General features: G+C 48.2%; 1 protein-coding gene across 1 annotated transcript in view; it reads right to left on the reverse strand.

Moving 5' to 3' along the window:
- Positions 1–3228: 3228 nt before the first annotated feature.
- The window catches only part of LOC119431750 (dermonecrotic toxin SPH-like), a 69072-nt gene continuing 51456 nt past the window's right edge, over positions 3229–20844 (reverse strand). The window contains exon 6 of the mRNA XM_049658028.1: positions 3229–3355. Coding sequence (XP_049513985.1) covers positions 3229–3355 — 127 coding nt within the window. The remainder of the gene's footprint in view (positions 3356–20844) is intronic.

Consider the following 20844-nt stretch of genomic DNA (forward strand, 5'->3'; position numbering starts at 1 on the left):
TTAGTAATTAGTCAAGTACGCGCTTTGATTTTTCAGTGGAGCTAATGTCCACCTCTCCGAGTAATATAGGACGAATAGATTTGCGCTGCATGTCACGGGCGTTAAATAAATTGTTAGCATTAAAAAATACTCCCGGTATATAAACAGCAATGACATGCACAATGGCAGACGCAATATAACACACGCAATGACCACCATCGAACAAGCTATTCAGGGAGTGCAGGGAATACAGGGATTCCATTAAAACGGATGCTTTCACTAGAAGGGTGGCAAAGATAAGCCTGTCATTCAGATATAGAGCACCAGTCCGGTCTGAAGTCTCCTAACGTATGGCGTTGCTATGAGGACGCACCACTGCACGTGCGGAGCACAAAAATTTCTAAGAAATTGAAGCTTCGCCTTTAAGTGTGGAACGCGATAGCATTCAAAATCCCTGGCCACTTATCAGGCAGCCCGGAAACTGCAGCTTTCTTTTTTCTCCAACTCCGCCTCCGCATGCGGCTGCCGTAGAGAGCCTACATGCAACGCTGGCTGCTGAGGAGGCGAACGCCATCTGGATGGTATTTTCGGAAGGAGAAAACTGCGGCGCGCCACTGTACGAGTGGTAGAAATGGTGGAAAAGGGGCTTGGGTGTTTGAGTTTTCGCGTTGGGGAATTATGTTTTCTCGTATATTCAAATTACAATCCGATGTTATTACTTGTGTAGGTTGTGATTACGTCATACTTTAGGATTTTTTCTGACGCCGTTTGCTTTGAGAAATTGTATTAGTTCACGAGCGCCTCTGCGCCAGGTGGAGGGCCTGCGTAGGTCGGGGTGGTTCGGCACGATTTTCTTGGCCGCGGACGCCAACACCGACGCCGACGCTGGCTTTTCTGCGACACGGGGCACAGAGCGGTGACATCCAGCTCCACTTAGCAGACTAGCTCTGAGACGTCTGCTACGCGAGCGCGTTGACGAAGGAAACGATGCGGTATCTTACGATACTGAGGAATTTCATACGCACCGACATTGCGGCGGGCGGCGGCGTGGCAGAGTACGCTAGAGCAACGGGCTCGAGCTTACCCGAAAGCCCGGGCCCGGCCCGGCCCGTGGGCCGGGCCGGGCCGGGCCGGGTAGAGGAGTTTTTTCACGGGCTCGGGCCGGGCTCGGGCACGGCGTGTGCTTTTTGACTCGGGCCCGGGCCGCGCTCGGGTTTTTTGACGCGGGCCCGGGCCGGGCTCGGGCTTTCTGCGCGTTATTCTCGGGCTTCTCAACCCTGAAAAACATGTATTTTTCGGTCTCTGGCCGGGTTCGGGCCGGGTTCGGGCCGGTTTCGGGCCGGTTTCGGGTCGGGCTCGGGCCGGGCTCGGGCTTAAGGTAAAGGGGTGGCGGGCCGGGCCGGGCGGGTAACGTAGAATATTTCCGGGCCCGGGCCGGGCCCGGGTCTCGCCATAAAAGTTTTGATCGGGCTCGGGCGGGCCGCCCAATGTGAAAACGGGCCCGGGCCGGGCCCGGGCCGCGAAAATCGGCCCGTGCAGTGCTCCAGAGTACGCCAAACTCCGTAGAGTGGCCATCATCGCCTATAAATGGCATGATGCGCGCGTGTGCTGTAAGGTGTCAGCGCTCAAAATACAGCGCGCTGTCGACAAGCTTCAATAGTGGAGTCACATTCGAGCCTCCAATTAAGCGCTGCGGTACCTGAAGAGCGCGTTTAGAACCAAGATGACCACGAAGAGGTTACAGAAGCTCTTTTCTCTAAGACGCTTTGTTAGTGGCTATGGCGTTCAGAGATGTAATGAGTGCTTCCAGGAACAGAAGCCGCGCGAAGAAAAGGACCGTTTGAAACGTTGAGGGGGTCCGGTAGGACAGTGACGTTCCTTATGCAAGCTACCATTCGCGGCACTCAGGTGCCTCACAGCTCATCGGATGCTGTAATATACCACACAATTCCGGCGCAATATCGGTGACTACGCAATGTCTCAACATCTATGTTATCTGTTACACGATTAAGCCTTTAGTCAAAGTAAACCAGAGAAGGCAGAGCACTAGATCAGATTATTTCGATGCAAGAGATGAACACCTGGGTGCGACAAATGTATGTCAGAACAACTGGGGTTTCTCTTAATTATTACTATCTGTGCAGTTACTAGTCAACACCACTTCACTAATAACACCACTGAACTGCATAACACTATGGTATGTTTGTTATCAAGACTCTCGAGATGTTGTCCAGACATGTGTGCACCTATGTGAATGCTGCGCGCGACAAATATTTACAACATGAAGTCAGTGATTTGAATGTAATATTACCATGATTTTAACGCGAAAGTGTTTTATGCTGGTGTACGCCATCAACTTCCTATAACGAATGTGACGTAGGCGCGAACGCATAAAATAGGCTCTCTCTTGACAGGGATGGCGCCGCCGTCTAGAAGCGGTGAAGCGAAGTACTGCATCAATGTCACTAACAGGCGCCGATAGTGAGCGCTTGGTAGTTAGTCTCAGCGCAGCTGAGGCTCCAACGCGATGCAACCTGGTGTAGGTGGTGTAGGCCTTCTGCTGAGGTAACGACGCAGTTACCGCACATGGTTTGTCTTTCGCGTCTGATTAGCCTGAGACTCCTGGTCGCCTACGGAGTGCAGCTTGAACATCCGTCAGCAGTGCTTACAGACGCCTACTGCTTCGCTCACGACAACAGAACTAAGAAAACTGCTGGGCTAAGCGGTGCAGAAAGGCAACGACGACGTCGGGCGAATCTTGCTTTGGTCCGGCGAGAGCCACGCCAGCGTGAAGCAGAATGCCTTCGCGCGTTCGCGGTGCACGCTGCGAACTCTGCCAACTCTGCCACTGGCATTGCTGAAGCTGAGCGCGTAGCAACTCAACCGGCTGATGAAGACATTTCGGAGCCGGACCAAAATGCTCGTACCTTCGCCGAAGCGACTCGGCAGCGGGACACCCCGGGCCAAGCAAACCTGCTGCACGGTCGTCGACCCGCACATCGCAATCGTGCGCCTTTCGCTGCAGCGGACCGTGAGATCAGGAAGCAAACATGCGACAGCTTCTGTGAAGAGACGTTTCACTTTCGTGTTCTACCGATTCTATATGAAAGAGGGTTCAACCATATTTTTATGCAACGTAAATGCGCAGAAGCGATTAATGAATCAGATACAAATTAACGAGGTATTTATTACGTTTGAAGCTGGGTTGCTGCGTTATTTCTCGCATCGTGGTCAAACGAGCTTTGATACTCAAACAATACGCTTCCACGGGCTATCCTGGGCGGTTGCAAGCCTGTACATATTTGAGAACTCGTCTTCCTTGAGGATGTCGAGAACATTTGCTGGCATGTTGGTCATAATGCCATCAATATTCTTCCTGAAAAGAGAAAAAAATACAGCTGTAAGCTTTTTTCACTTTTTCCAGGAGTCGACATAAATCATTGCTCAAGTTCTTGTTTCACTTATTGGTTCTTGTTATTTTCGTGTGCGTGTAACTACGTAACAGCCCGTTTCTACCCAGTGGAACGAATAATGCTAGGCATAACCTTAACAGACTCAAAGTTGCGGATAGAGAGCAAACGGGGGTAGCCCATTCTAGTTGACCTAAAGAGGAAAAAATAAGGCAGCATAGGCCGTGTAAAGCGTAGAGCAGATAATCAGTGTCCTATTACAGTTACGAGTTACATTAGAGTAGTAGAGAATTACATTAGTTACATTAGTGTATTAGAGTTACAGAATGGGTGCCAGTAAAGAAAAAAGAAAAAAAATAAGTGAATTCAAGGAGGGCATCGAAGTAGATGGTGAGATGACGTCAGGAAATTTGCAGGCATACAATTAATTGAGCTGTGCTGGCGCAAGAGAGGATTTTATTTGGCAATCTCTGGGAGAGACCTGCGTCTGATGATGACGAACTTCGTAATAGCTTCTATTATTTATTATCTTTTGATTGCAAAATTTGGGAAGCGTATCTTGCTATGTTTTCTTAGCATGGCAAAAATTTCAGCGACACCTAAATTATGCTAGCGCACGAAAACACAAGTTAATTGTGGCAGAACTTCAAAATACAAGCCAAATGAGAGTTACTGTCTGCGCGAGCCTTCGCAACTCTGCTTACTACATTTCACTCCAACAAAGCGTGCAACTTCCGCGGCATACACAAGCAGGACGTTGATGTCATCAATCAAAAGTTGCTTCACTGCGGTTGCCATGCTTGCTCGGCAGGTTTGTGACGCCATTTCTATCGCAGCAGCAGTAACAGCTTCCACGAGGCGCTACTAGGCGCGCCATGAGCTGGGTGTATTAATTGTGTAAAAATATTTATTTATCCAAAATACCTTATAGGCCCAAGGAAACGGGCATTCGGTAAGGGGAGCTTCAAAATTTCAAATGGTATAGAGAGAATACGATTATGCAGATTATAAGAACACTTTGTTTACAATACAACAAAGAAGAATGAAATGTCCACCAAGTCATTCCTCAGAGCAAGTAAGACAAAAAATATACAAGCAGAGCAGACTAGAAGTTCATTAAAGCAAGAAATGTGTGTTTACGTGTTGACAGATTTTTTTTTTTAGCTTCAGCTACAAGGATATCGGGAAGGTCGTTCTACAAGCGGAAGACACATGCAAGGGGATAGGGAATTATAGATGTGTGTTCCACCATAGATGCGCGTGAAAGAAACTTGATTATGTAATATTCGTGACGTAAAATAGCCATATAACTTAATGTCCTAGGTTTTCTCTTTCGCAGAAATTTAATTATTGTTTGCGAACGTAAATTACACTAAAGATTTTTACCCATTAATCCCACTGCCGCTGATCGACGTCGCGTTCGGTGCCCAGAGTGCACAGCACGACCGTCTCGTGATGATGCTATCGGTGCCACCCAAGAAAATTTCTCAGGTGCCTTTACTTTTACTTTTGCCAGAGTTCCCTAACGCGCATGAGAAGGTAAGTACGCGCGTGCTTTCATATTCGAACTCCTTCGCCATGAAAAGGAATCGAACCATCGACCTCATGCTCCACAGTTGAACTTCATTGTCAACTGAGACGCCTCGGTATTTTTCACCCAGCTTTCTTTCGCTAGATTGTGGTAATATTACCACGCCTAATTCGTGCCAGCTGTGGCTTGCAACAGTAGAACACAGTAAAACATTGACCTTACTGTAAACCTAGCTTCACGGCAAAGAACTGTCTCTTAGTTTTGCGGCTGTACAACTTAGAAGGTGATCCTCAAATTCAGCATCCTCGGCGCGAGCGTGAACGAAAATACACGGGTTCCTGTGATTCTGAAATTACCTTACTAGCGCACAACAACTTAAAAATAATTATGTATGTCTGGTAAGTATAGGTTCAGAAGCGTAGCGGCAAGCTATCAAGACAGTCGCTACAGTACTGAAATTACGGTAACTTAATTTCAGCACTCAAGTTGCCCACAGACCTGCTGATTATGTTGTATTCAGGTGGGCCCAAGTTTCTAAGGGGCATGCATTGAATGGAAGTACAACCATTACACAACTTCCTTGGTAGTGTTGATTGTGGGACGCATACCATTTGCTTAAGGAATTAGCATCCTGCGAGGCATGACGTACAAAAAAAAAAACACCGCAAATTTGTAAAGCGAGCCTTTCCATGGTTCTTCCTCTCACTTTGCGTCAAGTGCCTTCTATTATTATTTGTAAAGTGCCTTCTAGCGAATATTTGAGACAGTTTAATCAAAGGAGCACCGATCCCGGAGACAGTGTAATGAAAACCTTGGCGCGCCCTTCCTGATTCCAGTGTGTCTCATCGCAAACGTTTCAACGTGGTTCGTAATGCGGGCCGATCACGGAGGCGTTGCGATGTCACAGCACTCAGCGCCTCGCAGAATTAACCAGTATAAGTATCCTTAGTAGCATATAATCCCGGCCACGGCGGCCGCATTTCGATGGGGGCGAAATGCGAAAACACCCGTGTACTTAGATTTGGGTGCACGTTAAAGAACTCCAGGTGGTCCAAATTTCCAGAGTCCCCCACTACGGCGTGCCTCATAATCAGATCGTGGTTTTAGCACGTAAAACTCCATAATTTATTTTTTTAGCAAGTCAACTGCAGCGAAGCGATCGCTTCACTTTTTCAGCAATCGTACAATGCTTTTCGTGCAAACCTTTAAGAGACAGATAGGTAGGTTTTAGTAATGTTGGAAATCGCACGCCTTCGTTTGCAGCACTTCTAAGACACCACGCCGTGAGCAATGGGATGTGGCAGCCTTAGAAGTGAGTTACCGTCTTGTATACAAGGCTATGCGTAGTGTTCTTGAGCCATACTAGTTCCGAAATTGCGCTTTGCACTCCACAGATGCTGCGACTTACTATTTGTGGGTGTTTCGTGACTGACGCGCTACAGGGAGCAAGAAAATCAAACTGCACTTCTGGCGTCGTTGTTTATGGTCTACTAAAAAGCGCTCTGAAACACTAGTCCTAATAAAAGAAGGTGCTGATTTTGAATTATTGATACGTATCCAAGCAAAACTTTTGAACATTATAATCCACATCGCCTTAAATCGTTTTTAAGGTTACTTAGGCCGCGAATGTGAAATAATTTCATTCCGGATATAAAGTCGGTTGCCTGCGAAACTGCATCAAAGTGCTTTAGTCATATTCTTCCCGCAAATATTCGTGAAACTGGCCCCAACTTAATGTAGGCCAGTACGTTGTTTCAGATGACACTGCATCCGTGAAACGCGTCTCGAGTTCCACGAGTTGACTATACAAAATCCAGGAAGCAACATCACCACGTCAACCTGTCACAAAATATTACACCTTTGTCTCCGAGGTTGGGCCCAGATAAGCGGTTTTTGCACTAACTGACCAGACAGCTACAGATTCTAGCTTCGGCATCTAGCCTTGATATTTAGGCAAAATCTAATGTTTCGACGTTTTTAACACACCATCGGTATAGTAATTAAATTGAAAGGCAAATATGTCATTGAGCTGCCTTCAGGTTCGCCGCGAGTATGTAGATTTAAAAACCAGCCTTTCTTTTTATCTTCCACTAACTTCACGGGGGCTGGCGGCTGCTGCCTTGTCGAACACATACAACTTGGGCCACTGCGTCTTGGCCACTAGGTGCAACTGGGCATATCTGCAATATGGCATATGTCGCTGTATATGTGTACAAATAGGCAACTTGAACGACTGGCAACGTGCCGCACTATACTCCCGGGTAGACAAATTGGGCCAATGGATACCTACGTGCGGGCTTGCGACGCTTTCCAAATCTTCCAGATTGGGTAATTGTCATAGGGTAACTGCCCGAACCGACAAGTAGAAAAAGAAGCAAGAAGCAAGAGTCGGACGCATGAAATTGATGAAATCAGCTACCGAGAAATGAAGTCGCCATCAAAAGCAGGCGGACATGAAGTAAGAAGTAAAGTGAGCACAATGGGACGAAAGCGTGCATTGAGCGAGGAGCGTTGAGTAAAAGAGAAATGAAGAAGTCCGCAACAGTAAATAGGAGAAGTCAGCTTCACGGAAGTGAAGAACAATTTTGCAGCAGTAGCAGCCGAGTGAGGGAGTGAGTAAACACTTTATTGAAAATAAATAAAAGAAGGGAGGATTGTTCGGGCCCCTATTCCAGGGCTCCACTGGCACGAGCGGCTCGCTGGGCTTGGTCCAGAAAGAGCCAATCGGCTCTCCCGGATCTTGTTCGCAATCTATGCCTCCCACTGCCTATTCCTCATGAGTAGACGTTTGATTATTATTGGGCTGTCTATGTGCGGAGGCCTCTTAGGACACTCCCATGTGATGTGTTCTAATGTGGGCGTGTCCGTGCATCATGGGCACTCGTGTGTGAACCTCGTGGGCTGTATTCTGTTTAGGTGGTGTAGGTAGACGTATGTATTCGTCTGAATACGATGCCAGTCCCTCTCCTATTGACTGTTTAAATTCGAGTCCGCTCCTGTCTTTGCTGTGAAATGATATCACAAGAATTTGCTGGAAGGTCGTCGCTGGGCCCTGCCGTTGCTCTTACGTTTAATCCTCGAGAAATGCAGTCTGCCCTGGCATTCGTTCCCTGCCAGTCCCTCGTGCCCCAGACACCACATGATAGTGTGGTGCCCTTCTAGTTCATTGCCTAAAATTTTCACTATTGATTAATGGTTGGGCTGCCGTCCCATTTAGGAACAGGCGGCAAGCTGCTTGTGACTCGAATAATACGGCAGCCGAAATTGTTTGGCGCTCGGCATCCTGAATGGCCAAGGCGATGGCTGCAGCCCCTACCGCGCATGCCGAGGAGGTTTTGAAGGATGCCGTTGTTATGTTGTTCAGACACGTAGATACTACGGTGAACGTGCCGGAGCTGGTTCGACCAACATACATGTAATACACTTCTGGTCCCATGCCGAAACGTTTGTAAAGAGTCTTTGCCCCCGCTCTGCGTCGTCCGGGATGGTACTTGGGCGATATGCGATCGAACGTTGCGCTCTATCATTGCTGTTTGCTCTCCACAATGCCGGGGCCTCAGTGTAAAGCCTAACCTCACCAATACTTCCCTGCCACTAGTTGAATAACAAAGTCGTTCTTTCTGAGCATATAACGTCGCGACTGCGTACTCGTAAAAGCATTGTGCAGGCCTAGTCTTTCGAATCTCTCTGTGCTAGTGCATTCGGGAAGACCAAGAGCGGCTTTGAAGGCTTTTCTGCTTATCGTGTTTGCCTGTATTATCGCATGGTTCGTCAAGGCTTGATACGGAACGGCGTATGTGATCCGGCTGATTACGAATGCGTGGACCAGGCTGATGGTCTCTCTCTCAGTTAGGCCGTCTGCTTCTTGCGACTCTCCGTATCATACTGGCAACGTTTGCTGTGACCCCCTTTAGTTTTATTGCGATAGCAATTTTACGGACACTCCAAGCGCATTCCTGCCGTCGCCGTCAGCGTCGCCTTGAGGTATAATATAAAGTCCAACGGCGATAAACTCGTCGCCGCACGCCGTATGCTGTATGTGTGAGTGAAAGCGTGCGAGGGACGTGCGCTTTCATGGAGAGCGAACGCAGGGCAGAGAGCAAACACGACGTCTCCGGTCGTTCGAAAGGCCGTGGGGTGATGGCAGGCAGGAGGGGAGGCAACGTTTAGCCGCGGCACTAAATGCGTATGTGGCGACCGGGCGCAACGGGAACTGGCGACTCAATCTTCTACGCGAAAGGACGAAAGCGGGAAGGCCGCACGGTGGGGAGGCGGCGTGGCTTCTACTCTGCTAGCAACTGCGTACTTGCATTTTGCGCGGCTGAGGGCTGTTGCGCGCATGTCATCTTGAAAGCGATTTCCACACGGCTCTGACCTCTGCGTGCACTGTGCTTTCGCTGCTCAGTTTCCGTTTAAGCGATAGACCGCATGAAGCTTCAGTCGCTGCTGCCATCGCGCTTGCTCACGCCAGCGTTTTGACAATATTTGTCTGCGGTCATCGAGTGTGATCTATTGATGTTTGCTTGTGCGCACTGACGCCATGCTTGTTAATTCAGTTAGTAAGCGAATGTGTCGAAGTTTATGCAGCCCATAAAACTAATATCCTTACTCCGTATACTCTACTAGTAAATTTGCTATCGCAATTGATGCTTCACATTTCGGGCGTAACTGCGACTTTTTTTGAAGGGTGTGTGATGTTCCAGCGTTCTGCTACATCCACATCCCCAATGTTCTGAGTGTCTCCACTTCTCGAATCGGCGCCCCGTCGAGAGTCAGACTGAGTGGCACCCAGTCCTTTTTTTGCATATTTCTCACGCACACGAAGGATTTCGGATTTATCGAGTGCACGCGCCATGTCCGCCGCCCTCGTGTATTCCACGACTGCGTCGATAGCCCTTTGAAGAGTATCTTGCTTGTCCCCGTAGGACCACAGGTGAGCCCAAAGCGTGATGTCATCAGGATATATCGCACAGCCGAGATTCGTGTGTTTATCTAGCTCCAGGGCTAGCTGTTTCATCCCCACATTAACATTGTCTCATCCCCACAGGGGAGAGAGTATAGCTCCCTAAGGGGTGCCTCTGTCGGAACAGCTGAAGATGTCGGACCTCGTGGAGCCTAGTCCGATTGTAGTCGTGCGGTGACTGAGGAACGAGCGCACGTAGTTATAAATTCGTGCTCCGCAGTTTACCTCTTCCAGTTCCTCCAAAACGGTCTGGTTGGAGATGGTGTCGAAGGCCTTTTTGATATTCAATGCCAATACTAATTTATCGCGCAACCCTCTGTTCGGGTGCCAGACCTCGTACTGTAGTAGCAGAAAAACGTCCTCCGCCGACACGTGGGGTCGGAAACCGAACATGTTGGTGGGGAACATGTTGTTTAGTTCTATGTAGTTCGAGAGCCGGATCTGCACAGCCTTTTCAAAGAGTTTCCCTACGCATGACGTTAGGGAGATGGGTCGAAGGTTGTTACGGGGCTTGTCAGGTTTCAGGATCAGGATTACTTTGGCTTCCTTCCATTCATTGGGAAGGACGCCGTCCTCTGTCCAGAGTGTGTTGTTAGAGAATTTGGTTAATCACCTTAGCGTGTCGTCACTTAGATTGCGAATCATTGCGTTGGTGACCTGATCTACCCCTTGGGCGTTGTTTTTCTTGAAGGAATGTGCCACCGCGTAAACCTCCTCACAGGTTATGGGGGCGTCCAGTTCCGGTTGGTCCTGTCCTTCGTAAAGGGGTTTGGTGGATTGCCCGGTCGGGGCCGTTCCTATATATATGTGTTAATTTTTTTCTATCATGTCGGCTTCCCTGCCTTCAAACTCGTTGTCCCGAAGCTTGAGTGTGCGGTTCGTGACTGTTTTGTTCCTCCCGTGTCGATTATACTTCGGAGAATGTGCCATGTTTTCTTTGTAGTAGACGTGCCAAGAAGCGAGTCACTAAACTGACGCCAATTGCTGTCGCTTATCTTTCGTGCGTATTCGTTAGCTTCCTGTGCTAGCTGAGCTATGCGAATCCTAAGTTTGCGACTAGGCTTCTGTCTTTTCTATCTTTTTTGAGACCTTTCTCGGCTTCCCAGAGGTGCAAGAGGCGACCGTAAACGGTTAGAGTTACCGTTGCCGTTTCAATCAGTTTGGTGACGCCTGCGTAGATAACTCTGATCCCCTCCGCCCAGTCACGCATGTCTGTTATGCTTCCCATTGTTCTTTTTTTTGCGGAATATGGTTGAGTCGGATAGCGTTACCTTGCCAATAGCTCTTCGAATCTTGGCTGCATTAACCGATATGCTTAAGTATGACGATCGCTTCTCAGGTTCTCACCTGGGTTCGTCCATCGCGTCTCACTTTCGTTGTTGAAAGTGAGGTCCGGGTAGATGTCCTTGGGTACGGTGCTCCCGATCCTTGTGGGGAGATTCGGTTGGGTTAATTGGAAAAGTCCGTAGTGCTCTACGACGTCCGCTAACAAGATGCCCTTGGGATTGTCTCTACTGTAGCGCCAGTTTGAGTGTTGGGCGTTAAAGTCTCCTAAGAATATTAATTTGTCCCTACCTTGAGCGAGTCGCATCGCGGTGGCCACCACGTTTTCGAAGTCCGCCTGGTTCTCTCTGGGAGGATTATACATGCTGAAAATAATTGCTTTCGATTTGCTTCTTCTCTGCGGCCAAACCGTGATTATCTGATGATGGATAGGTCCCCCCCCCCCAAAAAAAAAATAACCTACGCTAATCACGACATCCTTCATGGCAAAGGTGGCTACTTGAGAGTAATTCGGGTGAGCATAAAGCTCATATCCTTTGAGTTTTTGCTTGTGTTTACCTACCTCCTGAACACAGATAACGTCGGGAGAGATTGGCGTCGATTCTACATAGCGCGTGAAGTTAGCCAATTTCTTGCGCAGCGTGCTGCAATTTTATTGCCTGTCTTTAATAAATGTAAATGTGCTCTGTCTGTAAATGTGTCCTGTCTTTCTGCTGTTTGGAGTCTTAGCCATGCATGGTACTGTCACTATCGGTGTGATCTACGGCTTTCGGTGTCCGGGTAGGGGCTCCCGGGCTCTTGCTGACACTTTTTCGGGGGCCAGCTGCTGCTTTTGCTTGTGCATCCTCTACGCTTCGCTTGAGCTTCTGTATCTCTGCGAACATAATCTGCATATTTTGCGCTAACTGTTCCAGCATTACCAATGGAGTGCTGGAATGGAGGGCTATGTTGCAGTGGTGTCTGCGGTGCTTTGGAAGTGTGGTCTGCAATTTGTATTGATTGTTGTGTTTTGCCGTTATTTACCATGGGCCTGAAAGCTTGAAACTTGGCTCGTAGCTCGGCTAAACATTTACCAAGTACTTTGTTTTCCACCACTATTATCTTATACTCAGGGTTTTGTATGATTGGTGTTTGTGTATTCTTATATTTGGCAGTGGGGGATATGACTTGCGCCCAGCTCACCTGATCGTTCTGAGGGGTGATACATGCCAGAGGGACCCCTGGCAACTTGCTTCGAGGGGCCTCCTTCTTTCTTGTCGGCTGTTGTTGCTGCTGGTGAACCTTGGGTCAGGATGCCAACCGTTTCCTCTGACCCGGCTGTCCGCACCAAGCACGACTCCGCGATGACGAGCGGGTGCTGGAGCAGCTGCGACAAATCGTCCTCGGACGGAACTCCAGCTCGGAGTCATCGTCGTCGGTCGCGATCCATCGTAGCTTGGTCTTCGTTGTTTTCTTGGACTGTTGTGTTGATCTCGGCTTTACCGGCTTTAGTCTTTTGGGGACATGTGCGGGCACCCCAGGCCACAAATTGAGCATTTGGGGGCGCACGCGTGCCCATTGGCAGGCTCCCGCACCACGCCCAAGCGGCACACCTGTATTTCGGGCTGTGGACACACGTCGGTGTCCACAGACATGGTAGAACTGTACCGAATTTCGGTAGGGGGTGCAGAGAAGTAGTAAACACACCTCGGCATTTCGCTGCCATAGAAGGTTAGCAAAGCACGTTGTAAGTCGCCCGCAAACTTGCCTTAATCAACTCCAGCCCCTTGGTTCGAATGCGGAGATTCGATGGCAGCGCATCATAAGGGGCGTGGGGTTCAATTGCGTGGATTACTCCCCCCGCGTCGTGTCTTCTCCTGCCGTCACGTACGCATTAACCGGGTGCGGTCGTCCGTGGATATTCAAGTATTTATTAGCCTGCATGACCTTGGTCGTATCCCGATTCGGAGTGGCGACCAATGAGATGCTAGAAGCCGGCTGGATTCTTGGAATGAAATTGTCGGTGGTTCTGTCCTGGCACGCCTCCATGACGACTTTTTCCAGGGTCTGACTGTTGACAGTCTTTAGTGGTAGGTCTTGGTGTGGCCTGATGACGACCTTCAGGTCACTCTTCGGTAGTGGTGGCAGACGCTTACGTCGCGGTCGTCCGCGGTGCGCCTTGGGTTTGGATGAGTTGGTATTGTATCCACATGGCGGTGCGTTTCCTTGCGCGGAGCGTCGCTCCTGAGCGAGACCTTTCTTTTCCTTCAGCGATAGAACAGGCTCCCATCCGGCTTCTGCTTTCGTTTCGTCCACCAGGGTAGCGGTTTGCAAAGCTTTGATGATTGTAGCTGACTTATTGCAATCGCGGTGTTGTTGGGGTGTTGCATCACCCACCTCAGATGCAGTGAAGACCATCTCTTCTTCCATTTGCGACGTCGTAATTGGTCGTGGCTTCAATAGAATCATCCAGGAATATTCCGCCGGCCATCGGTGTCGCAGCCGGAGACCTTACCGCCGCCATCCTGGATTGCACGCCCACCGGCGCCTCCGCTGCTCCCTACTCGAAGTTAGGGTTACCCGACCGCCATGTTGGGAAGGTGAAAAATCGGCCGTATAGCGCCGAAATATGGTCCGAGTAGCAGCCGATTGTACAGAAAGAAGTTGGGTGAACAAAATGAAACCAGAGCATGCTTTGGGAGAGAAGCGTTGAGCTACATAGAAGCTAAGAAACGAAAGTAGAGACATTTCAGTATATACTATTAAATAAATATATCTACGTATTTGTTGGATTTGCCGATTTATTTTCTTCTTGCAGTGCCGAAAAGCTGGTGCCTTGAAGTTCTCTTTTCCATTAGTCTGACGCAGCACTCAGTAAGATACCACGACCTCATGCTTTATTACCTTAATCCCTTTGTGTCCTTGTGTGTATATGTGTACAAATCAAATAATAATAATAATAATGCTTAGCAGTGCAACATTTTAGCAGCTAAGCAACTGCGCCGGGTCATGGGTCACACGGCAGTGCTTCACTGTGAACGATTTTGCCCGATGGTATGGTAATGAAGCACGCCGGCTGCACTGAACTAATTATATACTACCCTCTCCAATGCCGCATTTTTGCACGCTATGTGCGAAAGTTTCTTTTTACTTGAAAGAAGCGCAAACTGCCATTCAACGGGGGACTGGCACTTAGCCAAACAGTGCGAGTTTCGGCACTTCCCTGGGGCGGTTTGTGCACGTTTCACTGGCGTTGCGCCTACTCTGCTAAACTTGTTGTGCAACATAATTATTACAGCGTTCTCTGCCAATCTTTCATTAGCTATAAGAAAAGTCAACGTCTCTTTACAACGAAATTAAAGTAGCCAGGTAATGCGCACTTTACATCAACGTAGTAAGGCAATACGCACATTACATGTTTCAGACATACATCTGCGTTTTTATTTTCTTGCGAAACGCATACAGTTAATTAATTCGATTAAACATGTTAGGCCACTGTGAGGGGCAGCCAGTTAGCAGGTTCACCTAGTTGCTCCAGACGAGAATATTTTTATCACTTAACACTAAAAACATCTAATTTAGACACAAAGCTGCCCTGGGGTGGTCACGCGCAAAGTTGCAATTATTTGGTACACTAATAATATCAGGTTGTTTAATTTCATCTAATAACTTCTGCTGTTTTCCGTTCAGCTAGCAACACCACACTGAAGAGCTAAACGAAATCCTAGTAACTCGCTTTCAAATCGATGTTATGACGTCTTGTGTTTGGAGACTGCTGTCACTCATCTTCACTAATAGCCGTTCTTTATCTATCCTTTCAAAAGACAAAAGACAAAAGCCAACGATTAATTTGCGAGCAAAATAAACACATCCTCATGGCACTAGAACCACATGATAAAATTTCCGTACAAACTCCTCTGGGAGTTGTTTATGTATGTGTAAGCATTGTGCCGTTTGCTCATCTCTCCGCAGCCCGGTGTGATTATCAATATTATGAAAGTTGGTCTGACCAGTATAAACCCTTATCCACTCTTATCGATATTTATCAACATTCTCTGACTGTATCCGACCCTTATTAGTACAATTCGGCTTATTGAAGAGAGCTTACTTTCGATCCACGCCTTATCAACCCTTATCGGTCGGTATCAACTTTATCCTAATCTACCGAATCCTTATGAACCCTTAGCTGTCCTTATCAACCTTAGAGAATTTAATCCGACCCTTATCAATTCTTATCGGTGCTTACTAGCCTTATCATAATTGCTTCCACCAATCTAAGCCACTATCGCTATTTAGCACCTTACCCATCCGCGTCGAACCTTTATCAACCTCTATTAGACGGCGTATAACCCCCCATCACTGCTTATAAACTCATTCACTGCTTATCTGTCTGTATTGCGTGACGTGAGCACATGAGACCTCAGAGATTGGTTGCATTTCGGTCGGTGAAGGAGCGCATAACGGAAGGCGCATCTAGCTACCACCGAAACGTATCGGAGGTGTGGCGTGTTGGTATTAAATTTTCGCAAAATCACAATTTCCCTGATGCTGCAATGCTCCAAGACAGCTATATATGTGGTGCTAGAGATGGATTTTATTCCACCATAACCAAATCTTTCAACAAAACCTTCATAGAAACTGTTCTCTTTTGACATTTTTGTTGTACCGCAGCGGCAACACATTCATATGGTTCATATAAATTAACCTTCCGCAAGCGTGGGTGTTTAGCTAATTGAAAATTTAAAAGAGAATGTTTTTTAGCTCAGTGAGTAAGGCACTCGGCTTCTAGCGTGGGGTCATTGGTTAGAAACTCACCACCACCAACTTTTTCCCCTTCGCCTCATTTATTTTGTTTCACCCCTTATTGTCTTTATAGTGATTTGTCTTACGTGTAGGACAGGTTTCCTCGTTAAGTAGGCTTAGAAATGCTTACGCATTAAAAAAAGCAAAAAAAAAAAAAAAGACCCAAGGCCGTCACGTAACCACTAAGCGAAAGTTATGCAACTATCGCAATTGTCATGATGCAGTTATCGTATTATCAAGTGTACGACGTGACAATCAGTGCTTGCTAAGAATTTCTTAGAATTGCTAAGAATTGCTAAGCATAACAATCACAGTCAGGCCATTCTTACGGCGAACAGATGTTTATTAAGCGAGAAAATAGCGCAAAACTGAAGGATAGCTGCTGACGCCCCTTCGAATTTCCCGCACTACACGTTCGTCACGTCGGGGGTCACAAACGCAGGCTGGTCGCGATTGGTCGAGAGCGATGTATCGCGGGTAATAAAACGCAAAATGAAATACACCTTAAACGTACATAAACAGCATTAGCCAACTTTGTAAACCGTTTCAAGCGAGGAAGTACAAATTTAGCGCAAAATTAAATAAATAAGAAAAAATGGCATGGCGGTACATCCGGTCGTGATAGTTTCGTAGTTTCGTTTTTGCTCCATGCATCATTGCGCTCCTGTTCCGCTGTACAGTGTTTGGTTGCGTGTATGTATAAAAACTTTTTATTTACAAAAGTCCTGAGGCTCGACTAATTCAAGTCGAGGCGGGCCGCTCCCACGATGGCACCGTTAAGCCCAGCTCTTCGGCGGTTGCATGCTGCGTGGCTCGAAAAACGTTGACATCGCGGGAAACAGCCAGAAAATGCCTCGTGTGTGTAATGTTGACGGCTGTATAAATGGTCGAAAGCGCTTGATCAGGGGCAGCGTCAGTGTTGACCCGATTGTGTCCTTTCATGTGGTGCCGCGCGATGAGCCCCGGCTCCCCGGCGTTCGCAATGGCTGTGCTCTGCCGATGATAAGACAATAGAGCCAGAAAACCCGATGGTGGGCTCTCTGCATTTCTCGCCCTCGGATTATGTATATATTCTTGCCCTCGGAAAATATCTTGGCGGGCACCAGAGGCCAGTCTTTTGTCGAGCAGCTGTTCCCTTAATGCGGCCTTCATCAAACCCCCTACCCGTGCCCCCTGCTGCAGCAAACTGGCGGCTCGGTGAGTGCTTAATGTCATCAAATAAAGCCACGAAATAACCATACGGAGTACGTGCGCAACTTTCTACGCTTGTTCTGTCGGGAACATCGTCAGCTGGCGGACCAGACGCCTCGCCTTATGTCGAAGAACACGAAGCTCAGCTCTCCGCCGGCGCGGCCGGCGGCTCACCGCCATCGCACGTGGAAACACCTACCGCTCGAGCGCGGAGGATCATTACCCGCTTCGTTTCACTGAATATCGCTGAGATGCAGTCCTGCTTTCCTGGCGAGCTCTTCGTTGCAAGGTTCAGTGGCAGCTACGGTATCCATCGCGGCGAACGCAAACGCAGCGACCATGGATGCAGCCATGATGCATCCAGCCCAGCGCCTCGGCCGTTTATGCAAGCGGTGACGTATCATGGCGCATTCTGATTCGCTGAGAGCAACGAAATCTGTGACGACACTGCTTCAGCGCCAAATCTGGGGTGAGAGAAATTGAGGAAGGGATATTTGGGCGTTTGTTTACGAATTTCTCCGCTAAAAGCTCATATTTTTGCACCCAACAAAAATTGCATGCATTCCTGAAGGTCCCTATTTTATTCCAGCTGAACTTCCTGTTCCTCTTTAGTGTCCCTTTAATTACGCCGCCACGTTCATGTTGCGTCGTGTCATAGAGATTGCGACATGATCAATACAACGCCACAACTCGCTAAAGCGCGGCCTTTCAGGTATCGCTGCAACCGCTTGATCTCTTTGAATGTAGGGAAAAGCTCTGTGTGGTCTACTCGAAACACGGAGGGACTATATGGTAACGATTGACTCAAGGACTTCTAAGGTAACTATTTATTGGCGCTAACTTGTGCCCAGCAAGTAAATAAATTGAATAACTGCAGCGTTCCAAGCAGGAGATCAAGAAGCCTTCTTTTCCTCGAGCGGCGCTCCACTTCTTCTTCTTTAACAACGGTCACATATATCCCCGTGCGTGCGGCGAATGCACGTGCCATTACGTCTTTTTATTGGTTGTTTTCACTAATACGCCGTTGTCCTCTTGGAGGGCGCCCGAACCTACGCGCGTTATTTAAAGACGGTTTTGTCTTGCGTCATTATTCCCCCTCCAAGAACGCATCGTCCCGATGCGTAAAGTGGCGAAACTGTTAACAAGCTGTTGTCCATACTAAAGTGGTATATGGCACTGAGTAGAGGTGTTTGGTAGAACATTCACTGCCTGTCATAATATGGCTTCATTCTGACCACATGCACAATTTCTGTGCGACGTCGGCATCGTGATGAGGTCGCTTGTCCTTCCGGTGTAACTTCGTAGTTTAAGGGACTAATGCGGCGAAGTACTCGGTACGGGCCGAAATAACGGCGCAGAAGCTTTTCGGACAGGCCGCGCGTCCGTACAGGAGTCCACACCCAGACTCTGTCACCTGGTGCATACTCGACTTCTCTTCGCCGCAAGTTGTACCGGTCGGCGTCAATGCGTTGTCTTTGTTGAATGCGGTGTCGCGCCAGCTGACGTGCTTCTTCGGCCCTCTGTATAAATTCGCCGATTTCAGGGTTTTGTTCTGCACTGTCGTTTACCGGCAGCATTGCATCTAAGGGTGTGGTAACTGTTCGGCCAAAAACAAGCTGAAATGGCGTCACTTGAGTGGTCTCTTGCAATGCGGTATTGTAAGCGAATGTTGCATATGGTAGTATCTTGTCCCATGTACGGTGCTCTAAGTCTACGTAAATTGACAACATATCAGTCAGCGTCCTGTTCGCTCGGTCAACCCATTTGTTTGAGGGTGATAGGCAGTTGTTTTCCTGTGGCTGGTATGAGTTAGTTGCATGATGGACTGCGTCAAATCCGCTGTGAATGCAGTTCCTCGGTCCGTGATAATAACTGCAGGGGCACCATGTCGTAGTACCACGTTGGTGACAAAGAATTCAGCCACTTCAATGGCTGTAGCACTGATTAGAGAGGCTGTCTCGGCATATCGGGTTAGGTAATCAGTCGCCACTACAATCCATCGTTTCCCTGATGACGATGTCGGAAATGGTCCAAGCAAGTCCATTCCTACTTGTTCGAATGGGGCTTCTGGGGGTTCTATTGGTTGGAGGAGGCCTGCGGGTTTCAATGGAGGCGTCTTGCGTCTTTGGCAATCCCGACATGTTCTCACATAATGCTGCACCGAACCCAATAGCTTTGGCCAGTAGTACTTAGCATGAATTCAAGCGAATGTTCTAGTCACTCCGAGGTGTCCTGCGGATGGGTCATCGTGACAGGCTTCCAAGATTTCGGATTGCAAGGATGAAGGAACGGCGAGTAAGAATTTCTCTGTGCTGTGCTCAAAATTTCTTTTGTAGAGGACGTTATTTCTCATCACATACGATGATAATCCCCGTTTGAAAACTCGCGGAACATGGACGGGGTGTCCTTCCAGGTGCCTGATGAGTAGAAGCATCTCGGCGTCAGACTGTTGATGTTTGGCCACCTCAGACGTGGTCACGGCTCCAAGAAACGGAAAGTTGTGTCCATCTTCCACAGGAGCAGACTCGACCGGAGCACGTGACAAGCAATCAGCATCACTGTGCTTGCGACCAGATCTATACACGACCGTTATGTCGTATTCCTGCAGCCTCAGACTCCATCTAGCAAGTCGCCCAGAAGGATCCTTCAGGTTTGCAAGCCAGCACAACGAGTGATGGTAGCTGATTGCTCGGAACGGCCTACCGTATAAGTATGGTCGGAATTTTCCTATGGCCCATATTACTGCAAGAAATTCCTTTTCCGTTGTAGAGTAGTTAGTTTCAGCCCTCGAAAGAGTGCGGCTAGCGTATGTAATCACTCTTTCATCTCCGTTTTGCCACTGAACGAGGACGGCACCAAGCCCGAAATTGCTTGCGTCCGTGTGGATGTCTGTTTCCGCTTCGTCATCACAGTGCGCAAGAACCGCGTGGTCTTGAAGTCGGCGTCGTAGCTCATTGAATGCATCTTCTTGTTCACTTAGCCAAATAAAAGGTACGTCTTCTTTCGTCAATCGCGTTAACGGCTCGGCAATCTTCGAAACGTTTTTGACGAAACGTCTGTAATAGGCACAAAGTCCTCAAAATCGTCTGACGGCCTTTTTATCCGTTGGTCTAGGAAACTTTTCTACTGCTGCGGTCTTTTCAGGGTCAGGACGGATGCCTTCAGAACTAATCACATGGCCAAGGAAAAGGAGCTCATGGAAGCCGAAGTGACATTTTTGTGGCTTTATCGTCAGCCCTCCTGAAATAATAGCGTTGAGCACAGTCCGTAGTCGTTCCACATGCTGATCAAAGGTGGTAGAAAAAATCACGACATCGTCAAGATAAACGAGACAGGACTGCCACTTTAACCCGGATAGTACAGTGTTCATCATCCGCTGAAATGTGGCAGGTGCGGAACAGAGGCCGAACGGAAGTACCGTGAATTCGTATAACCCGTCTGGTGTGACGAACGCTGTCTTCTCACGATCTCTTTCGTCCACTTCTATCTGCCAGTATCCACTTTTGAGGTCGAGAGAGGAAAATAATTTCGCATCCGGTAGTCTATCAAGGGTGTCATCAATCCTCGGAAGTGGATAAACATCCCGCTTTGTGACAAAATTTAACTTTCGGTAATCCACGCAGAAACGCAAGGTCTGATCCTTTTTCTTTACCAGTACTACGAGCGAAGCCCACGGGCTGGTCGACGGTTGAATTACGTCGTCT

Source organism: Dermacentor silvarum, chromosome 10 (genome assembly GCF_013339745.2).
Source record: "Dermacentor silvarum isolate Dsil-2018 chromosome 10, BIME_Dsil_1.4, whole genome shotgun sequence".
Classification (NCBI taxonomy): Eukaryota; Metazoa; Arthropoda; class Arachnida; order Ixodida; family Ixodidae; genus Dermacentor; species Dermacentor silvarum.